Below are 22,989 nucleotides of genomic sequence, written 5' to 3'. Positions count from 1 at the left end.
ACTTGTGAGATTTGGTTATGTACCTGGCTGGTAGAAGTCTGGAGAGAGCTCTCTTGCCATAGTTCTTGAAATGCCGGACTCGTTATTCGCTGCTTGGGCTGCCTGCTCAGCTCCGTCTGCTTTGGCTTTGGCATGTGCGGTCCTAAAATGGAAATATATAACATCAGTGAGATAGTACTGTGTTTATCATTAATTTTAGATTAACACATATTCTGGGTTACAAATAAGATAGAGATGTTACCATCATTAAAACCTAAGTGCAAAGGAGGCCGTCCAAAATAAATAGGTGCACTATTACTATATTAGCATAGGTTCACATGTGCCAGGTGTGCTTCAGAAATTTTTGCAATTGTGCCATTCATCTAAATGGAGGTTGTAGAAATTAATGGACATGCTGTAGAAAAAAACCTAGATGGATGGATGGATGGATGGATAGATAGATGATAGATAGAAGATGAATAGATAGATAGATAGATAGATAGATAGATAGATAGATAGATAGATAGATAGATAGATAGATAGATAGATAGATAGATAGATACGGTAGATAGATAGATAGATAGATAGATAGATAGATAGATAGATAGATAGATAGATAGATAGATAGATAGATAGATAGATAGATAGATATGAGATAGATAGATAGATAGATAGATAGATAGATAGATAGAGAAGGGAGATAGATATGAGATAGATGGATAGATAGATATGAGATAGATAGATAGATAGATAGATAGATAGATAGATAGATAGATAGGAGATAGATATGAGAGATAGATAGATAGATAGATAGATAGATAGATAGATAGATAGATAGATATGAGAGAGAGAGAGAGATACATAGATAGATAGATAGATAGATAGATAGATAGATAGATAGATAGATAGATAGAAGATAGATATATACATAGATAGGTAGATAGATAGAAAGATAGATAGATATGACATAGATATGACATGGATAGATATTAGATAGATATGAGATAGATAGACAGATATGACATGGATAGATATGAGATAGATATATAGATAGATAGATAGATAGATAGATAGATAGATAGATAGATAGATAGATATGAGATAGATAGAAAGATAGATATGAGATAGATAGAAAGATAGATATTAGATAGATATAAGATAGATAGATATTTGATAGATATGAGATAGATATAGATATGAGATGGATAGATATGAGATAAATAGATAGATGGATAGATAGATAGATAGATAGATAGATAGATAGATAGATAGATAGATAGATAGATATGAGATATAGATAGATAGATATTGGATACATATGAGATAGATAGATATGAGATAGATAGATAGATAGATAGATATGAGATAGATATATAGATAGATAGAAATATAGATATTAGATATATATGAGATAGATAGATATGAGATGGATAGATAGAAAGATAGATATGAGATAGATAGATAGATAGATAGATAGATATGAGATAGATAGATAGATAGATAGATAGATAGATAGATAGATAGATAGATAGATAGATAGATAGATAGATAGATAGATAGATGTGCCTCTCCGGTTATATACCTATCCGACTGATTTGTTAAACTGCTGTAATTGGATCTTGGAAACAAAATATGAATTAAGATTTCTCCTGCTGTGACATAGACAGATGGGACGAGGCTCCAGTGACAGCGATATGTATACATATACATTGCTGCTTTTATTGGAAACAACTGCTTATAATCGAGGCCATGAAGACATTTACGAGATTTTCTAAACACCAACTATAATATATCGCACATTAAATTGGAAGGGACAGTGCTAGGAATCCGGCAATGAGATATATCCACACAGCGGTGTGATGTAGAATGATTCAATCAGCCTCAATATTAAAAGGTTGTTTATTTTGGCCTTTTCCTTAAAATGCTCATGGCTCCAGTTTAATTATTTCTTACACACAAAGTAAATATTACGGGGCTAGTGCAAAATTAGAAACAGGTCTGCAGTTTGCTTCCAAAAACAGCGCCACTGGTATTCATAGACTGTATCACGTATTGCAGTTCAATCCCAATCTTGGGTTGACCGGTAGTACCCAAAACTGGACAGGAGTGGTGCTGTTCCTGTGGGGAAATGCAATTGCCGATCCTTAGGTATCTTCGTGAGCTATGCATTGAGGATAATAATTTTACTTATGTTACCCATAAGGTAGGTCCCTGTTCTTATGGCACAACCTGTGCCACTGCCAGGCAGTAGTCTGGAGGTCCAATCTGCCCTGATCAAGCTTTTTCAGTTCAGTCTGATACTGACTGATTAGTCCCACATTTGCAAGAAATGTTCAAAGGGAGCTTTCTGGGACTAAACTATTGATGACATAACCTCAGTATAGATCATTAGTAGTTGATGGGTGGAGGTCTGCAATGCAAGAACCCGACGATCAGCTGATCACCAGGCTGAATGCAGTTAATATGTTGCTGGAAACACACAGCTCCATACACACGGCAGTTGCCCGGGATGGTATCGCTGAAAATTATAATGGGTACTATGCCTGCAATACCATTTCAGACCACATTAGTGTGCAAGGAGCTGTTTGTTTTCGGCAACAAGTCAACTCTGGGCACTAGAGAAGCAACCTGGTGATCAACTGATTGGCAGGCGTCCCAGGCGGCAGACCACTCCTGACCACTCCAGGTATCGATTACCTGAGGATAGGGCATCAATACTTCAGCCACGAAAAACTCCTTTAACTTACTGAATTTAAAGCTGTTTTCCGGTTTAGAGACCCTATTTTTAAAGACTTTATCAGAAAATTAGAGGTGAGCCCTTTGACTATTAGTCAGAGTGGTTACCTTGAAAGTTCTCTCTCACTCTGGAGGACTTATATTATACAAACAGTTCATGGATTTTAATGAGAAATGCGTAATCCTTTATTTGCCCTGTGGGGGTGCTGCAGAAGAGTTGAACACTTGGTGATTATAGCAGATTACTGTGACTTCGAGCAACAGGACACCTTCTCATGAACTTATTGCCAGTGACCTTTCTAACACAAAAGGATTCTAATGGCAGGACTCCCCTTTAAAAGTATATAACAGTTGTAAAATCATGTCTGATAAGCTCCTATATATCAGTACTAGCTGATATACCCGGCTTCGCCCGAGTTATTTTGGTACTGGTGTTTATCTGGTGTTCACACGGAAAATCTTATGAAGTCGTGGTTACTTTAGAGATACCGAGTAAAAAAATATGTTCACCATTTTGCATAGTTCTCTGCGTTACCCAGGAAACACCACGTGGAGGTAACCATGCGACGTTTCCTTTATATAAAATGACGTCAGGAAGTGAGAGAATTAGATTACGTACATAAAATTTCGACGCTAATTCTTTTGCGCATAGAATTGAATAATGGAGTTGGGACCCATTAGCTTTTCCTATTTATGACATAATCAATGCTCGTGCCAAATTTCACGTTTCTATGACACTGGATAGTGAGAAAATTACATTCCGCACGTAAAATTTGGACGCTAATTCTTTTGCGCATAGAATTAAATAATCGAGTTGGGACCCATTAGCGTTTCCTATTTACAACATAATCAATGCTCGTGCCAAATTTCCCGTTTCTATGACACCGGAAAGTGAAAAAATTACATTCCGCACGTAAAATTTTGGCGCCAATTCTTTTGCGCTAGAATTGAATAATCGAGTTGGGATCTATGAACTTTTCCTATTTATGACATAATCAATGCTCGTGTCAAATTTCCCGATTCTATGACACCGGAAACTGAGAAAATTAGATTCCGTATGTAAAATTTGGACGCTAATTCTTTTGCGCATAGAATTGAATAATCAAGTTGGGACCCATTAGCTTTTCCTATTTATGACATAATCAATGCTCGTGCCAAATTTCCTGTTTCTATGACACCGGAAAGTGAAGAAATTACATTCCGCACGTAAAATTTGGACGCTAATTCTTTTGCGCTAGAATTGAATAATCGAGTTGGGACCCATTAGCTTTTCCTATTTATGACATAATCAATGCTCGTGGCAAATTTCGAGTTTCTATAACACCGGGAAGTGAGAGAATTAGATTCCATACGTAAAATTTGGACGCTAATTCTTTTGCGCATAGTATTGAATAATCGAGTTGGGACCTACTAACTTTTCCTATTTATGATATATTCAATGCCCGTGCCAAATTTTACGTTTCTATGGCATTGGGAAGTGACAGATTTAGATTATGTACGTAAAATTTCTACGCCAATTATTTTGCGTTAGAATTGAATAATCGAGTTGGGACCCAATTTCTTTTCCTATTTTGGAGATAATCTATGCTTGTGCCAAATTTCATGTTTCTACGACATTGGGAAGTTGGAGAACTTTTGGCGAGTCAGTCAGTCAGTCAGTCAGTGAGTCAGTGAGGGCTTTCGTCTTTATATAGATAGATAGATAGATAGATAAACCCTCCTAGGATATAAAATATTGAGTGGTATGCTGTATCCCACTTTATTCTGATCACCCCCTGATCCAACAGCTGCCTACTGCAACAAATACTGCATACCCTATATATAGCTAGAATGGCATATATAGCCTGACCCATCTGCTCCAGCCGCTCAGGGTCAGGAAAGGCTGTCAGATAGTCAGATCCTATATTACCTATAATGTTGCAATCAAAATTTACTCAAGCCCCTTAGATTATATTGTTTTTGTGAGCAGAAAGGATAAACTACTTCTAGAGCTCCTACAGTCATATTCTTTGCAGATACCTCACAAGAATAGATAGCCATGCTGGCCTTAGTTTAGATGGCACCCTGTGCAGGATTATTTTGCTTCCCCCCATGTCATAAGAAAAAAAAAAATATATATATATATATATATATATATATATATATATTCCCTGATAGGCAGTCTGCTTTTATTTTTTTTCTGTGCAGAAATATAGCAGCATACCCACACCAGAACGGCTCAGTGAATAAATACTGTATCAGAGCCAGCATAACATAAATACATCACCAGAACCGAGCTCATAGCCTAAATACAGCACCAGAACCAAGCTGATAATATAAATACAGCACTAAAGCCAGGCTCATAGCATAAATATAGCTCCAAAACCAAGCTCATAACTTAAATACAGCACAAGAAGCAAACTCATAATACAACACTCAAACCAAACACATAAAATAAGTACAGCACCAGAACCAAGCTCATAACATTAATACAATATGAACCAACCTTAGAACATAGATACAATACAAGTACCAAGCTTATAACATAAATATAGCACCCAAGCTAAACTCATAACATAAATACAGCAGTGGGATAAGACAATTTTGTTGTGGGGGCACTGAAGGGCTGGCGGCAGCACCTTGGAATATCAGAGAAGAGAAGACAGAGCCAGGAGGAAGATGAGTCATGTGGCCCCACAAGATGCTGCCACATGAAGGAAGATCGTCTGGGTGGGCGGATCTTAGTGGTCCAATTCAGTGATGTCAAGTGGTGCTCTTTTGTAAACTGAATTGCCGTACCATGTTGAAACTGTAGTGGCCCAGAATAACGGGGCCCCACTATAGTGTGTGAGTGCATTTGTATCGTGCTTTATGTTGCCAGTGTCTTTCATGTTGCATGAATATGATGTGTATTGCACCTCTGCAGCACTGAATGAGTTAACTCTGTCTGGTATGTGAGATGTCTGAGAAATGTATCTGGTTGTCTGTCACATGAGCGTGCAATATATATTTGTATGCGAGGCCTGAGTGTGAGGTCTCTGGTTCCGATGCCAGCCTGACAAGAAACCCATACAGACAGCTTCCGTTTTGTATGGGCCGGAATGGAGAAGGCTAAGAGACATCCTCAGTCGTCCCTGGGCCCGTTGTTCCCAGGAGATGCCAGTGGTGTACTAACCCACTGAGTAACTGAGAGAGAGAGAGTGAACCGCCATCACAGCGTGGAGTGTATGCCAAACGTGAGCGCTGATAGGTAGATAGCTGGAGAGAGAAAAAGGCGTTCATACCGGGCATGGAGCCCCACAGATAACTGGGACTGTGGATTCCTCAGTGAACCCGTGATTTCCTCCCTGTCGCACCACTTTGTGATTTCTACACCAATTGTCCTGCTGGCGTGAATTGTACCGTATTAGACTGTAAATAAGTTTCACAAGTAAAGGAGCACTGCTGACCGTTCCTGCTCTGCTACTTAAACCTACTCTGCGCGTGTGGACCAGTTATTTCATCGCCCGGATTTACTGCAGAGGAAGGAACGGTGGCGTCACCCGTGACAACAGTTTGCCAAGGTAAACTGCGTAGTGGGTTACCATTTTGACGGCCTGCCCTCGGTTACTTGGACGGAGATGGTAGAGCCCCGTGACAAGTCCCAAACTGTACCCCGCTGTCTCCTAAGCTAAGGCCTCATGTCCACAGGGAAAATCAGGCCCGCTATGGATTCTCCATGGAGAATCCGCAGCGGGTCCCTCCTGCCCCGCGGACATGAGGGCTGAAAATAACAATTACTCACCTCTCCGGACGCTCCGGATCTTCCCTTCTTCGCGGCTTGATCTTCTCTCCGTCGCGGCCGGATCTTCTTTCTTCAGCCCGGCGGATGTGCTCAGCACGCCGGCTGCATGCCGCGCGCATGCGCCGGGCACATCCACCGGCCCGAAGACAGAAGATCCGGCTGCGACGGAGAGAAGATCAAGCCGCGAAGAAGGGAAAATCCGGAGCGTCCGGAGCAGGTGAGTATATTCTGATTTTAGGTCTCCCACGGATCCGGACGGCTTCCATAGGCTTCAATAGAAGCCTGCGGGAGCCGTCCCCGTGGGTGACCCGCACGAAAATGGAGCATGGTCCGGATTTTTTCATGCTCCAGATTATTTTAAATTCACTTTTATTGACCATCCGCGGGTATTTATCTACCCGCGGGTGGTCAATGCATCCCTATGGGAATGCGGATCCGCGTGCGGGTGATCCGCTGCGGATTTTCATTGTTCTTTTGCCCATGGACATGAGGCCTAAAGGCCTGCTCCTCGGATGCTGCAAAACTATATGGCAGTATTATGTATTTTTTACCGTATTTTGAGTACTATATGATACTATATATGTGATGTTATGTGATCTCTATTTGACGGTACTATCTTGGCACTATAGGGTGGTATTATGAGTGTTGTATATAGCAGTAATATCTTGACACCATTATTTGGGCTCTATTTGGCAGAATTGCCTTTACATTATATGGCGGTATTATGGCAAACATAGGATCCTAATTTAATTGTTGCCTAGAAAAACCTTCTGCGACACACCAGTAATCCATATAGAGGACTGAGCCGAGAGAAGGATGCTACAGAAATAAGGTAAAGCATCACGTTTCAGGATTGATATTTAGGTACATGAAGGGATTATCATTGAGGTTGAGTGCAGAAAAGTGACCGGGCAGTGATGACTTGGACATTCTTAAAATGCTGAAACCTAACTCTACTCCTGAAATAACTAATAGTTGCTACCATTCATGAACACTGCATCAGTAATAATCCCTCTTGTGTAAGGCCCATTTACACACAAAGATTATCACTTAAACTTCGTTAAAATGATGGATTCTGAGCGATAATCGTTGCGTGTAAATGCTACCATCGTTTGCTTTTCTGACGAACGATGATTTTTAGTCCAACGAAAAAATCATAATTCGTCCGGCCCGCTGATAGCAGGGATTGCATGCTGTGACTCTCCGCGGGGAGCGCTGATAACATTGTATTCAACTGCTTTCCAGCGAGAGAGCAATGGAGCTGCATGCAGATAAGAGATCACCCGCTGTTTTCTGCATACAGCAAAGGGAGGCTCATTTGCACGCAAATGAAGCTACTAATAGGCATTAGGGCCCATCAGTAGTTTATGCAAAATGATCGCTCAAAACTGTCATTCAAGCTATCTTTTGAACGAATTTTGAGCTATCATCTTTGCGTGTAAATAGGGCTCTACTGTGTTCACACATAATTTTTTATGTTTGATATCATGTAGTACTAATACTACATATATGTAGTACATATACAGTACATATACTCGTCGTTGGACCAATAACATGATGAGAGTATCTGTCATTAAAAGAAAAATCCCAACCACTGCTAAGTCAGTTGTAGACAACCAGAAGTGTTGCATGTAACCTGCAACCTGTAACCTTTGGGGTCTTTTCCTCCTCTCTCCATTTCTATACTTTTCTCTCCATAATTGTGCAGAGTGAGAAAAGTGTGCCTTTCTTCTAACCTATCAGTCTCCTTTCCTTAGCTGCTCCTTCTCCCCTCTCACAGCATGAAGTTTCACAATCAATCATCAAGAAACTGCAGCAGCATACCCCTCCCTCCCCACTTTCCCAACCTTAATAATGATGCTTTAAAAGAAAAAGTTGTGTGTAACTGCACTGACATTGTGCAGTTTTTGTTAAGCTGTCACTCATCGTTGTCTTTCATACCCAGCGTTCAGAGGAGCTTTATCAGGGATTCACAGCGGGATACAGCTGATACTATTGCTTCAGCTGTATCCCGCTCCCTGAAGATAGGCTGGGTATGAAGAACAGAGCGGTCCAGCTCTGTTCTCCCTATCCCACTCAGAGCCCTCGGCTGTATAACAGCCGGGCGCTCCGTGCAGAGAACAGCTGGGACACCTCGCTTGTCTTCTGCATCCTCCGCTCGTAGCGCCCGCCGGGCGCTAGCAGCATGGAACAGCTGGATGCAGATGACAAGCGGGGACACCCCACTTGTCTTCTGCATCTTCCGTTTGCAGCGCAAGGTGATCGCTCAACATCTTTTGAGTGATAATCGTTGTGTCTCAATGGGCCTTTAGAGACCCTGCCACCTTAACAATTGGCACTTTCCTGTATGGAAATTAGACCCATGACCCCGGAGTGAAGCATAAAATCACACGACAAGTTCACCATAGATAAGTTTCAGTGTGAATGCCAGACTGGAATGCCCGGTACACACCAATAAAATTTATCCTGGGGGCCACTATACAACTATGCAAATTTAACCATTCACAAATTACTCTCCAATGCAGTCTCAATAAACTTCAATAGAAAGGTCGCTGGGTTTGCGTGTGGCCCTGTTTCCACTTAAGTGTATAAGAATGCAGTGGGTAGAAAATAGTAGACTCTTGTTCACCCAATATGTGCATATCTTATGCACAGCTCATATGGGGATGTGAGAATGGGGGTACACCCTGACTGAGGGCCCACTGGGAGATTCACCTGTTGGGCCAGTCTGGGTCTGAATCCACATTAGATGGGAAAATCCAGCAATCCGAGCGACTTCCAATGAAGCCTGGTCATTGGTCCCAGACTAGCCAGGGCCAGGATTTCACTGCCAACCTTGTGGGGTTTTCTGGTGTAACAGGTCCAACACACTTCTAGCTAGGTGTCTATAATAAAGTTGGCTCTCAACGTCAATGGCCAAGTTTGCCTAATCTATGCTTGCAACCAGGAAGACAGAAGAGCAATGTTCATGACCTTCTGGAGACATCAATCAAGTCTTGCACATTGGTAAAGGAAGAACGAACCACCAAGAACAGTCTCATGTATTCCCACCCTCTCTCCTATCATTATGTTCTACCATTTGGAACTTGTATAGAAGAGTTAAAAGAGTTGTCCAGGCTTAGAAAATGTTTTTCTAAGTCATTCTCCTCTAGCCTGTGAGATATTGGTCAGCTTTTCTAGCTTGGAGGAACTTTGTGTGTTAAAACTATTGAGGAAGTCATGTTGTTGACTAATCAGTTCTATATATAGGTCTCGTTCCACGGGGACTAATTGTCATGGAGCCATGGCTGTAGTAGCTCAGTGAAGCCAGAGGAGGCTTTTTTTTCCAGCTATCACATAGAATTTTGTAATTGCGTTCTCTTGAAAATTCCCTCGCTTTGATTTCGCTGTGGGCTTGTTTGCTTTAGAATTTGCAGCTGAGAATTTTAATTAATTGGACTCCATGGAAATGATTATATCTTGGCAAGCAGCATCGGCAACAATGCAGCGACTTTCTAAAACAGGAAACGCCTTAATGAAAAAAAAAAAATATCATTGTGCGGCAGCCGCCGGCGATTCGCTGGGACATATTAGTGAAACTTAGAAATCGCTAAAAATTTTATAAGCTTATTATTTTTTTAGCGACTAATAGAAAATTCAAGGTGTGTGGAAAGTCACCGGGTTTCCGGGGTCCCAGGGGGAAGCTCTGTGACCAAATATAAAAAAAAAAAATTACTCAGTTGTGCAGAGAAAGCCTCATTCATATTTAAAAAGCCATTAGCTCGATAGACTGTTATGAGACCGTCAAGTTTTTCGATTGACCTCACGTTAACCACTGTTAGAGATGATTAAAACTTCAGGAAAGTTTCAGGTAAGGAAAAAGGATACAGAAAGGAAAGGGGGGGTAGGAGGAGGTATGAGGCTACAGTCTGTGATTGTGCATGAGCTCTTGCTGTGAGAGGGGAGGGGGAGCAGCCAGAGGCAGCAAGCAAACAGCACAGCTCTCCAGCTCTGTACCAGAAAGAGCCAACCCACTCAACACCATTATAGAGGAAACATTATATAACTAATGGAGACTCAGGTCACCCCTTATGTATGGCTATACTGCATAGAACACATTGACTGACTGCCCTTCGATGATAATAACTCAAAATTAGAGATGAGCGAGTATACTCGCTAAGGCACATTACTCGAGCGAGTAGTGCCTTAGCCGAGTATCTCCCCGCTCGTCTCTAAAGATTCGGGGCCGGTGGAGAAGAGTGGGGAGGAACGGAGGGGAGATCTCTCTCTCCCTCTCTCCCCCCCGCTCCCCGCCGCAACTCACCTGTCACCCGCGTCGGCCCCAGAATCTTTAGAGATGAGCCAGGGTTTACACCAGGGCCCCAGGATACTAACATCTGCACTAAGCACCCTTTATCCTCCTGGCATCCGATCCAGGAATTGGCTGTTCGGAAACTCTGAAGCTCTGTTCCCTAAACTAGTTATCTACTCACTTGTCACTGCACCTACTTTTCTCTCTTCTGCACTGAAACTTCTGCAACTTTGCCGAGGCCTATAATATGTTTGCTCCTCCCTTCTAGAATCCTCTAGCTAAATCTCTCTTAATTCAAAGCTGATTGGTTGAAATTTAAGGTGGTTTCAAAACTGTGCTCGGGGTTCCACTTTCCTGCTCTGTTCAGTTGCCTGCAGTCGTTCTTCTCTGCTGTCTCTGTGACCCGCTGGTTAGAAGATCCATATTTAGCCATCCAAGATGGCCAATGTAATCTTCAGACTACCTAATCCCCATAATGCATTGCTAGTGTTAGAATTTCTGCAGACATCTGGGATGTTTGAAAATGGGGCCTAACCGGCAGATTGGAGGAACGTCAGAGAACAAGTGTAGGTAATACACCCCCCTCCCTCTTCGGCTTTGGGACAGAATTTTGTCCCCAAACCCAGAGGGTCTGTTTAAAAAAGTGCAATGCTCAGAAGACACATTCCAACCACCCCATTAATATACTGTATATTTGTCCACTGGAATTCCCTTGTAATGCCTCTGACAGCTGATTCTATTAATATACTGACTGAAGTGACACATTTTCCAAATACCCAGATGTCTGGGCGGCGAGAGGAAGGGGGTCGCCTTGCTACAGGGAAATTAGGACACTAAAAAGTGCTAATTTAGTAAATCCTACACAGCTAGGGCTCTAAGAAAAAATGTGCAGTGATTCCAAAATTAGGAACTAGAAACACATCCATTCTTCACCTATCATCTGTGTGCATTTCTTAAAGGGATATTCCACTTTAGACAATCCTGGTCTCCGGAGAGCAGCGGGACGGACCTGGACCCAGCCTGCTAGGTAAGTATAATAAGACATAGCGCCTCTTTTGGGCAAAAAATAATATAAGACAGGGTCTTATTTTTAGGGAAGCACGGTAGCAGTGAGTGTTCAATTTTGCAACAGTGCCACCACAGTGGAAATGAAGTATTACACAGCGTCCATTAAAAGCATGTACTGGATGGACATATTGGGTTCTCCGGAGTGAGAGATGCTCTTGATAGCCACTCTCTGCTTTAGCTAATAGATGAGGGCTTCGACCCCCATCTAGAAGCATGTTTGATCTCTTTTGGCCTTCAGAACTGCACCAATTTGTCATGACATAGATTTCACTAGGTGTTGAAATTATTTTGGGGGAGTATTGTACCCAAGGTATGCCAAGGAAACATTTCCTAAACCATTACTTCATCTCCACCAGCCTACAGGAAGGGGTCATCTATTCATGCCCCCTAAGTCAAATTCCAGCCCTCCCATCAGCAAGGTGCAACAGAAATCTGAATCAATCTAACCAGGAGATGTCTTTCCTCTGTTCGGTGATCCAATTTTTTTGCTGTTTTGCCCATTGGAGTTTCACTTTTCTGTTTCTGTTAGACACAATGGAGCTGGAACTGGTTGACTGCTGTTATAGCCCATCTGTGCTAAAGAATGACAAGTTGTGCATTCAAGCATATTAGGCATACCTATGTATTCAAGGAAGGAGGACGTGTGGAGGAGACTTCGGCTCTGACACTGCCCTAGCCAAAAGCTCAAACCCATCTCACCTGGAAATGGGATGTGACCCCTCCGGGGATGAAGGACCATTAGAACTTCCAGGAAGGAGTCGTCAGAGAATGTTACCCACTCCCCCACTTAACTACAGAAGTGTAAGACAAGACCCACTATGTGTCTGCCGGTTGGAGTATAAGTCTGGCGTGAGTGAGTGCGTGGAATGACAGTTGGGTCCACTATGAGAGGGTCTAGCACTCAACAGATAACTGAGACTGATGGCTAACGAGCTTCTGGGGAAGGAGCGTTAGCAGGCAGAAATTTATTGGTGACTGTGAGGGACAGCTGGGTCAAATCTGTTGTCACCTAAGACTGTTACAGCATATACTAAGAAAACAAATGTTACAGATGTTCAGTAAACTGTGTGCCTCTGGTTCAAACAGCAGTTGGTATTAACTCTTTATTTGATTACAATGTTTCATTACCTTTGAGAGCCACTGGCGTCACGAGAACTTTCAAATTATAACAGTAACTACCATTTTTATTATTTTGCCACTGTGCGCACCCAGGTCGGACCGCATTTGGACATTCAGAGGAGGGACAGTAGGGTTGCCGTTGACAACCATCTTAATTCCCTGCTGTCTCCTCATGAAGGTCTGCGCTTGGCTACCACACTGGTTCGCCAGGTTTTGGTATGGTCCGAATTAGTTTGAAACGAACTGGAACTTCACAAATACCTCTAAAATTGGGGTATAACGCTGTCTAAGAGCCATAAAAGCCCTTTATAACGCTCGTAGGTCACCTGGGGGTGTCTCTAAGTACTTTTGAGCTGTTTTTACAACAACATTAATAGAGGAAAGAAGGAAGAAGAAGGGGAAAAAAAGGAAAAAGATTTTCTTTTTCCTGCTCTTCTTCTTCAGGAAGAAAATTTTATTGCAGATTCCACCAAGACAAACCACCTGAAGTTCAGTTTTGCGACAAACCCCATTTTTAGCAAGTAGGGTGTGGCTGGGTTGGTTCAGAAAACCCCACGTGGTTGGCAGTGAAATCCTGGCCCCGGCTAGTCTAGCCTTGATGACCAGACCTTGGTGGAAGTTGCTCAGATTGCTGGATTTTCCCATCTAATGTGGATTCACACTGAAACTGATCCACGGAAAACTTTTCACGTGATTTTATGCTTCACTCTAGGGTCACAGTGATAATATTCTTACCGGGAAGCCCCAATAGTGAAAGGGGCAATTCTGTGTACTTAATCTGTATGGAATATGCAGTTGTCATTGTTTCTTTTGGCTTTTAACCTCTTACCGTATGACCTTTCATGGTGACTAGAGATTCTGGCAGAGGAACAGGTGGAGATGCCAGAGACGTGTCTGCTGATTGATCCTATCCTTGGGGATTCTTTATCTCTAAAGCTGGAAGAGTTTGTGCCGTTGTTCTGAGCCACAGGAAATATCACACAAGCACAATGCACTACAATGGGTGATCGTTTAGATGTTTAGCAGCAATTACAGGCTAAATCCTCGCTAAGCTCTGGGCTGACTGGCCATTTATCCAGATATTATCGTTACGCCGCTTGTTCTCAGAAGTTCTGGCATTTTGTCAGGTACAACTATCACAGATGACGGTTCACGTCTCCAGGAGTGGACATACGTATGGATAATTCCAAGTCCTGAATAGAGATGAGCAAGCATACTCGCTAAGGACAATTACTCGGTTGAGCATTGTCCTTAGCGAGTACCTGCCCGCTCGAAAGAAAAGATTCGGCTGCCGGCAGCGGGCGGGGAGCGGCGGGGGAGAGCGGGGAGGAACGGAGGGGAGATCTCTCTCTCCCTCTCCCCCCCCCCCCCGTTCACTGCTGTTCACTGCCGCAACTCACTGCTCACCTGCGCCGGCAGCCAAACCTTTTCTTCCGAGTGGGCAGGTACTCGCTAAGGACAATGCTCGACCGAGTAATTGTCCTTAGCGAGTATGCTCGCTCATCTCTAGTCCTGAATGATGACTTATGTATGCAGTTGTGCACAACCTTATACATATCAATGGAATTCGCTCTCACGTACACAACCAACGTCACTGCTGGTCCTTGCAAGAACTCCTACTCTCCATCTATGGTCCCAGCAGACACATTCCTGCTGACAACAAGAAATAACCGAGCTACTGCCAGGTGACAGCCGCTTGATTCTCATTTACCGCACTGATCTTTCAGATTAATGAAGGAGACAGCAAGTAAGAATGTTTAAACAGAAGGCCCGAAGGTGGTGTTGGGGCTCTCCCTAAAGGATAGGGGCCTTACCTCAACCGGTCTCTTATCCAAGGCCATGGTGGGTACTGCTGGTGTGATGGGGACTGCATCCTTGTCCAATGGGGTCAGGTTCGGAATCCAAACATGCAGCTCTACTGTTGGGCTACTGGCCAAGTAATGAGCCCGTTTAACACCTTACATCAAAAATGACAGTGGCTAATCTCAATACATAAGTATGGTGGGCGGATTCTCCATATAGTTTATTGTGCCAAAGAAGAACAGGATGGCGTCCAAAGACTCAGAGGTACGGCACTTTAGAACACAAACGTTGCACAATGAAATAACTAGACGTCCCTATATTAGAACGTCTGAATTCCCCTCATTTTTGAGGATAGGTACTGTCTAGAGATGAGCGAGCATACTCGTTAAGGGAAAATACTCGAGCGAGTCTCGTCCTTTTCGAGTACCTGCCTGCTCGTCATAAAAGATTCGGGTGCCAGCAGGGGTGATATCAATTCTTAGGCTAACAATACAGTAAGGCACCTCAGCGAAAACTTGGTAGAAAAAGAGCCCCAATCAGAATGTAGAGTGAGTTTTGATGGCAGCTGGGAAACACCTGGGGTTTCTTGGGCGCCTGGATGAAAGACTGACAACTAACAGTCATGGAAATACCCCAAAGAGGGACTTTTAACACAGAAGGCTTCATAGTCTGTAAGCCTTAGTACAATAGGCCGAACCTGCAGGCCTGATACAGCACCCATCCGGACGCTGATATCAATCTACAGAAGCATGTAACAGATACTTGATAACTCGACCCCAACTTGGCCCAAAACATTAGATTAACAGGTCCTGAAGGTAGTCAATGGCCCAACGGGACAGCTCTATCACCCTATTAAGTCACCATGGACTGGGCACTTCATTACTAGGTCACAGGGGGCAGGATACTACATTATTAGGTCACCAGGAACAGAACACAACACTACTAGATCACTAGGGAGAAGACACTACACTATAAGGTCACCAGAGACACGACACTACATTACTATATCACCAGGGAGAAGACACTACACTATTGGGTCACCAGGAAGAGGACACTACATTACTATATCACCATGGAGAGAACACTACACTATTAGGTTGCCAAGGGCATGATATGAGACTATTAGCTCATCAGGGAGAGGGCACTACACTATGTCACCAGGGTCAGGACATGACACTACTAGGTCACAAGGAAGAGGACACTACGTTACTGGATCACCAAGGACAGGACACTGTACTACTAGGTCACCAGAGACAGAACATTACACTACTAAGTCACCAGGAAGAGGTCACTACACTATTAGGTCACCAGAGACAAGACACTACATTACTAAATCACCAAATAGAAGACACTACATTATTAGATCACCAGGGAGAGGACACTACATTACTAAATCACCAGAGAGAGAAGACTACACTATTAGGTTGCAAAGGTCATGATATGACACTATTAGGTCATCAGGGACAGGACACTACACTACTATGTCACCAGGGTCAGGACATGACACTACTAGGTCACCAGGAAGAGGACACTACATTACTGGATCACCAAGGACAGGACACTGTACTACTAGGTCACAAGAGACAGGACATTACATTACTAAGTTGCAAGAGAAAGACTAGTACAGCACTGGGTCACTAGGGACAAGAGACTACACTGATTGGTCACCAGGGCAGGGGCAGGACACCTCTAGGTCATCAGGGCAGGGGCAGGACACCTCTAAGTCACTAGGGCAGGGTCCGGACACCCCTAGATCACCAGGGCAGGGTCCGGACACCTCTAGGTCACCAGGGCAGGGGCAGGACACCTCTAAGTCACCAGGGCAGGGGCAGGACACCTCTAGGTCATCAGGGCAGGGGAAGTACATACCTAGTTCAAACATGTGTAAACATCAGATCAATGGGAAATCTGGGAATTAATATTTGCTCACTGAACCCTCTCCCACTGGTTCACCATGGAATGGGTGCAATATACTGTGTCACCAGTTAGCAGACACCTATAGCAGGACCTCATGAGCCCTGTTGTGTTTGGACCCTGTTCACATGTCCACCAAAGGACCCTCTGATGGGCCAGTCCATCCCTCATGAATATCACCACATAAATCATGTATCAGTACAGAAAGAGATATTTGAGAATATTCCGGAGACCGTCCTCCAGACATTAGCAGGCAGATGGAGGGATCTGCGGAGGGTTTACACTGGGATTTTCCCTGTACAATTTTGTGAGATTTTGGTGGTTCTCGCCTGAATCCGTCATCCTCCCTGTAATCCCCGCAGACAAAGCCATCATGGAGCGCTGCTGTTCTGAATGATACACTTTAATATCCATTGAATTGCTTTTCCTGTCCTGCAGATACTTTAGTCCCAGTCATTCCGGAGAGAGAAATAACATTTTTTATCAAGTCTTTTAACTCATTCCTAAGGGAAACCTATAAGCAGCGCAGGTTCACATCGGCGATCTGCACCCTGCCCTAGAAAGGTTAGGGGCGCCATTGCTCCCATGTAAGGAATATGAGAGCTCTCAGGGAAGAGGGGTTTATGGAGAGCGCCATTTACTTCCCCCTGATTGGTACTTGAGATTTCTCCAGCCCCAGTCATTACCATGGGGTGCCAACCGCCCATCTCAGCAGCCCATGGGGATGGTTCAGGTGTATAACGGCTGTGCCTGCGGAGCGCAATCTAAGTCACATGAATGGAAAGGGTTAAAGGATTTGGTAAACTTTGAACAAACATTTTCAACATATATACACTATATGGACAAGAGTATCTGGACACTGCGGAAAATCCGCAAATAGGCAAATACTGAGTTTGCTGAACGGCATGCTGGGAAGGGCATGGGTAAAACAAAAAGCTGCTCATTTTGTAATAACTATTCATTCATCCGATCGAGCTCTTGTGGGACGGACTGGTACGACGGGTATGACCCTGCCACCCACGCCCATCATCACAACAATCTCTTTTCAAAGCCTGGCATAGGGAATGGCGATTTATTTCTGGCCAGACTTACAGAGAACCTGTGGAAAGTATGCCCCGACATGTTACCACTGTAATACAAGCAAGAGGAGGGCCGACACACTATTCTCCACCAGCAGAATAGTGAGTGCAGCTCTGGAGTATAATATAGGATGTAACTCAGGATCAGTACAGGATAAGTAATGTATGTACACAGTGACTTCACCAGCAGAATAGTGAGTGCAGCTCTGGAGTATAATGCAGGATGTAACTCAGGATGAGTACAGGATAAGTAATGTATATACACAGTGACTCCACCAGCAGAATAGTGAGTGCAGCTCTGGGGTATAATACAGGATGTAACTCAGGATCAGTACAGGATAAGTAATGTATGTACACAGCGACTCCACCAGCAGAATAGTGAGTGCAGCTCTGGAGTATAATGCAGGATGTAACTCAGGGTCTGTACAGGATAAGTAATATATGTTCATAGTGACTACACCGACAGAATAGTGAGTGCATCTCTGGAGTAAGGTGTGGTTTGTTGGAGCTCCTCAGAGAACCAGGGTGTGGCTGCAGTCCCAGCTGGAAGCCTGTTTTGGATCCCAGGATCAGTGCACTCATCTGGGCTTCTTGTTCTATGGAGCCACGCAATTCCCCCCCCCGGCTTCGGTCGGAGGGGGGGAATGCTGAGAAGGCAGCGACAACACCATCAGCGGCGCTGGCGGCATACGTGGTTTCAACAGCAACAACCAGGAAAGCCGGAGCAGCTAGTAAAGCTGCGAAGAGAGAGGGTCCGGGTCGCAGGTGCAGTGACATGGCCCAGCAGGTTGGTGCAGCTGCATCTGACAGCGCCGGAAGCGAAATGATGACCCGCAGTCAAACTCGCAGCCAAACGCTCAGCAAAGGAGGTAAGCCGCAGTGGAGTGATCGCAGGAAAGGGGAGTCGGTGGTAGAGCTGGCCTCCCGTCTGGCCACCAGCATGGCGGACTATGAGCGTGCGGGGAGAGAAATCCTCCTGCAGAAGGAGAAGCTGCGGTCGGCCAGGTCGCTAAAGGACCAGACCGCTGCTAAAGGCAAGAAAGATGTAATAAGCAAGACTATACAGGACTGTAAAGATTGCATACAGAGCTGCAAGGAAGAGAGGGACAGGATTCTAGAGCAAAGTGGTCCCTTTAGGGAAAAGTTACTTAACGGTGATAGATTTTCCAAAATGGCATCAGGATACAGTGGTCACAAGAAGGCTGATCACTCCAGCGATGGAGACAGCGGTGGTGACTGTACTGACGAGGATGCCTTTGAGGATAGCCTGAGGGAACAGCCTGTCTGCTCAGGAGAGCAGACCCAGAGTGGCACTACAACCACCAGCAGCCTCCGGCCGGAGCAGGTTGCGCTGCCTCTAACCTCCGGGGATTCAGATCCAGAGGAAGATAAAAGCGATGGGGGCGCTTTAATAATGCAGCAGATAAGGCTGTTGGAATCCCCCCCTAATATGAGCGGCCTTCAGTTTGGTGATGATTTACCAGAAGAGGATGTGAAAATCAAGACAAAAAAAGGAAAAAAAAAGAATTTGGTGCAGGAGAAATTTGTGTATGTGACGGGGGGCACTGGTTTGGCTGCAAAGTCGGATCAGGGCACCCCCACCCTGAGAACCCCGGTTTCTGACTCTGCAGTGGGTTTTGAACATGGGAACAGGGATAAAGGAGTTAAACTGGCCGGGTCCTCTGTCCCTGTTTCAGTTAGTGCAGTGACAGAAACAGCCAGCAGGGCGGCCAGCACAGGACAAGGCAAGGTGGCAAAAGAATTTGGCAGTGGCGGAACTGCCAGCACCAGTAAGGCCAGTGATGCGGAGGGTGCTGCGGGGTCGGGATCGGGGGTCCCCCGTGCGACAGGTCGGTCTGCAGGGGTCCCTCAGTCTAGGTCCCAGTCTAGGTCCCAGGCACCCAGTGATGCGGAGGCTGCTGGCAAAAATAAGGAAAAAAGCAAAAATAAAAATACTAAAAGTGCTGGAATGCAGAGTGCTGACCATGGGGGGGTCATTACGGTGGTTGCAGCTGCGCAAGATGGGGCAGCAGTGCCACCCCCAAGGTCTACCAAGGCCCAAAATAAAAAAGCTGCTTCCAACCCAAAGTCTGGTCCAGAGGGTCTTGGTATGAAAGGTCTTGGTATGAAAGGTGTGGATATGTCTGGTGCGGCCCGTGTGTCTGATGCTCCGACGCACTCGGAGGCACGGGCTGCAGCTACTGTTCCCGGCACAGGGGCACCCACTGTAAATATAGGCACAGGTTCTAGGGATGGTCAGGGCACATCACAGGTTCCAGTCACCCCTCCGGTGGCGACCACAGCTGGTAGGAGTTATGCCAGTGTCGCCGCTGGAGGGGAGGGGTCCTCCTTGTCTCCAGGCTCTAGAGAGGGCGTATTGCAACAGCGCCTCCTGGGGGCTCTACGGAAGGGGGAGAGTTCAATCACAGTTGGAGGAAGAGAGGTGAACCTATCTCTTTGGACAGAGAGACACGGCTTAGGAGCCTTCCGAGAGCAAAGGGGGGAGACCGTATGGTCCCTACCAACACCCGGGCAGGACGCAGGTCGTAGGAATGTGGTCCGTCTTCGTTGGAGGGGCAATGATACATGCCCCCCGAGGGCGAGAGTAGTGGAGCTTCTACTGAAGATGGGCTTCAGGGCGGTTGACATCTTTGCCCTGATCCATCCCTTCGGCACGTCTGAGTTTGACATCAGCTTCGTTCGCCCAGAGGGGCTAGAACTCTTCTGGGGGAATTACGAGCTGATGAAAAGCGAGCCCGGCTGGCGAGACTTTGCCATCCAGGTGGTGTCTCGCCAGAACGAAGTCAAGAAGGTGACCGTTTTGACTCGTAACGAGTCGCTTTCTTGTTTTGATATTATGACGTGGCTCGGTCGATACGGAGAGGTGACAGACATGCCCAGAAAGAACCGGGATGAGCACGGCATCTGGTCCGGGGCCTGGACATTCATGGTCAAGCTGAAGCGTTCAGGAAACTCAGTGGCACACATACCTTCTGCAGCCTTCCTCGGCAGGGATCGTATCTTGGCCTTTTACCAGGGGCAGCCGAAGCTCTGCCACAGGTGCGGCGACCCCTCACACTTGAGCGCCGCTTGTAAGACCTTGAAGTGCGCTCTGTGTGGGGGTGTGGGTCATCTAGCCGCCTCCTGTGCAGAGATTAGGTGTAACCTGTGTGGTGACCTTGGTCACCCATTCAGTCGCTGTCCACGCTCCTTTGCCAATGCGGTCTCAGCACCTACGGATGGGGGCCACGGTGCGGCCTCTGGGGGTGAGGGGACTAGCAGAGGTGGAGGAGCTCAGGAGCCAGGGAAGAACCGGCAAAAGACGCCTGCTGAGCAGAGGCGTCAGGACAAGCGCAGACGGAGCAGGGAGCTGACAGGAGCGCCCACAGTAGGTGGATCAATGGTGGCCCCTGTTCCTGAAGCAAATCTCGCGGCTGAGGCTTTGAGGGACAGCGAAGTGGATGAAGAGGACAGGAGGATCCAGAGGGAGGAGGGAAAGACCAACTCTTCAGATTCCTCCCACTATGAGAGTGTGGATGAGGAAGGAAAGAGGTGGTTAGAGAAACGGCGTAAGCTAGGTGCCACTAGGAGAAAGCGAAGGGGGGATTCAAGATCTTCTCCCACCCCTGGCCAAGTACTGGAAGGAGAAGCCTGCTCGCCTCCAGTTGGACTCTCCAATAGGTACCGGGCCCTTCAAGACATCTCTTCCTCCTCTGAGGGGGAAGCGAAGGGCAAGGTGCCTGGGGCAAAGAAAGGGTCAACAGGGGGCACTGAGTCTCCTCCTCGTGGAGGCCTAGTTCCTTCCGGGGAGGGGGCTACTCTGGAGCCTGGAAACAAGGACGATGGGGTCGGGGGATCCCCTGCTATGGACACATCTGTGTCCAAAAAAAGAAGCAAGGGGCTTTCCTCCGACCCCGAAGAAGCGGGTGTGAGGAAGAAAGCCATCTAATTTAATCACTCATGATGGCGGCACCCACTCCGCTGACTCTGGCATCAATTAACGTTGCCAGCATTAAGTCGGATACGGCTAGATTTGCGGCCTTTGATTTTCTCGGCCGCGTTGAAGCCGACATTTTATTTTTGCAGGAGACCAGGCTGTCTGATTTGGCAGCCATACATAAGGCAAAAAGGGAGTGGAGGTCAGGCCCTTCCTACTGGTCTCTTGCGGCCGAGCCGTATAGCGGAGTGGCGGTCCTTTTTACCGCAGCGGTCGAATGCCGACGAGTAATTGAATTAGAAATGGGAAGGTGCCTGATCTTAGATGTCCTCATGAAGGGACAAGAATTGAGACTTGTAAACATCTATGGTCCCCAGTCAAAAAAGGACAGGAAGAGTCTCTTTATGAGGATCAAGCCCTACCTTTTTACCAGCCGCCAAGTTGTCTTTGGAGGTGACTTTAATGCAGTCACGAGAGCCCGCGATAGGGGAGGCTCTGGAGACAGGCGGTTGACTTTTGATGGCGTCGCACTTAATAGTGTAGCTAGCGAGGCTCGCCTGGTGGATGTCCACATCCGGCACACCCCAGGCCACGAGGGGTTCACCTATTATAGAGGTCAGAGCAGGTCTAGAATAGACAGGTTTTATTTGAAGGAGGAAGCCATCTCTTCACCAGTGTCCGTTGTTGAGGTGGAATTCTCCGACCACTGTCTGATTTTGTTTTCTCTGAATGTTGCAGAGACCCCCCGGATGGGTAGAGGTTTGTGGAGACTGAATTCATCACTCCTGGAGGAAGCAGAGATAAGACAGTCCTTTGAGGATTTTCTGCAGAGCCAGGTACCATTACTGGATCTCTGTAGCAGTAAGTCAGAGTGGTGGGAGATGTTCAAGAGGAGGGCGGCGAGGTTCTTCCGTGAGCTCTCCAACCTCAGATGCCTGGACAGGTACCGCCTGTACAATGGCCTGAGGAGGAAACTCGAACATCTCGTTTCGACTGGAGGTAGCCGCGAGGAGATCTCCAGAGTGAAATCTTTACTCAAGACGTGCCAGTATGACAGACACGCATCCTTGGTTTTTGAGAGGGATTTCGGGAAGTACCGCTCGCCCGACCCTTACAAAAACTGTAGGATGTCAGTGAATAGTAAAGTGGTCACTGGACTGATTGACAGTACGGGGTCCCTGAATCGATCCAGATCAGGGATTCTGGAGGTCGTCAGATCCTACTACTCGCAACTCTTGGGAAAGAGGGATCTAGATTCGGAAGTGATGTCGGCTTTCCTGGCTGAAGCTGTCCCTGGGCC

The 22,989-nt window shown here is 45.8% G+C and overlaps 1 protein-coding gene across 1 annotated transcript in view; it reads right to left on the bottom strand.

The window, feature by feature from the left end:
* Nucleotides 1-22,989, bottom strand: part of JPH2 (junctophilin 2) — a 67,945-nt gene that overhangs the window by 6,702 nt on the left and 38,254 nt on the right. The window contains exon 3 of the mRNA XM_066586388.1: nucleotides 24-142. Coding sequence (XP_066442485.1) covers nucleotides 24-142 — 119 coding nt within the window. The remainder of the gene's footprint in view (nucleotides 1-23; nucleotides 143-22,989) is intronic.

The sequence above is a fragment of the Eleutherodactylus coqui genome, chromosome 13, assembly GCF_035609145.1.
Source record: "Eleutherodactylus coqui strain aEleCoq1 chromosome 13, aEleCoq1.hap1, whole genome shotgun sequence".
Taxonomy (NCBI): domain Eukaryota; kingdom Metazoa; phylum Chordata; class Amphibia; order Anura; family Eleutherodactylidae; genus Eleutherodactylus; species Eleutherodactylus coqui.
Note: the sequence above shows the minus strand (reverse complement) of the source record. Positions and strands in the feature narration are given on the sequence as shown.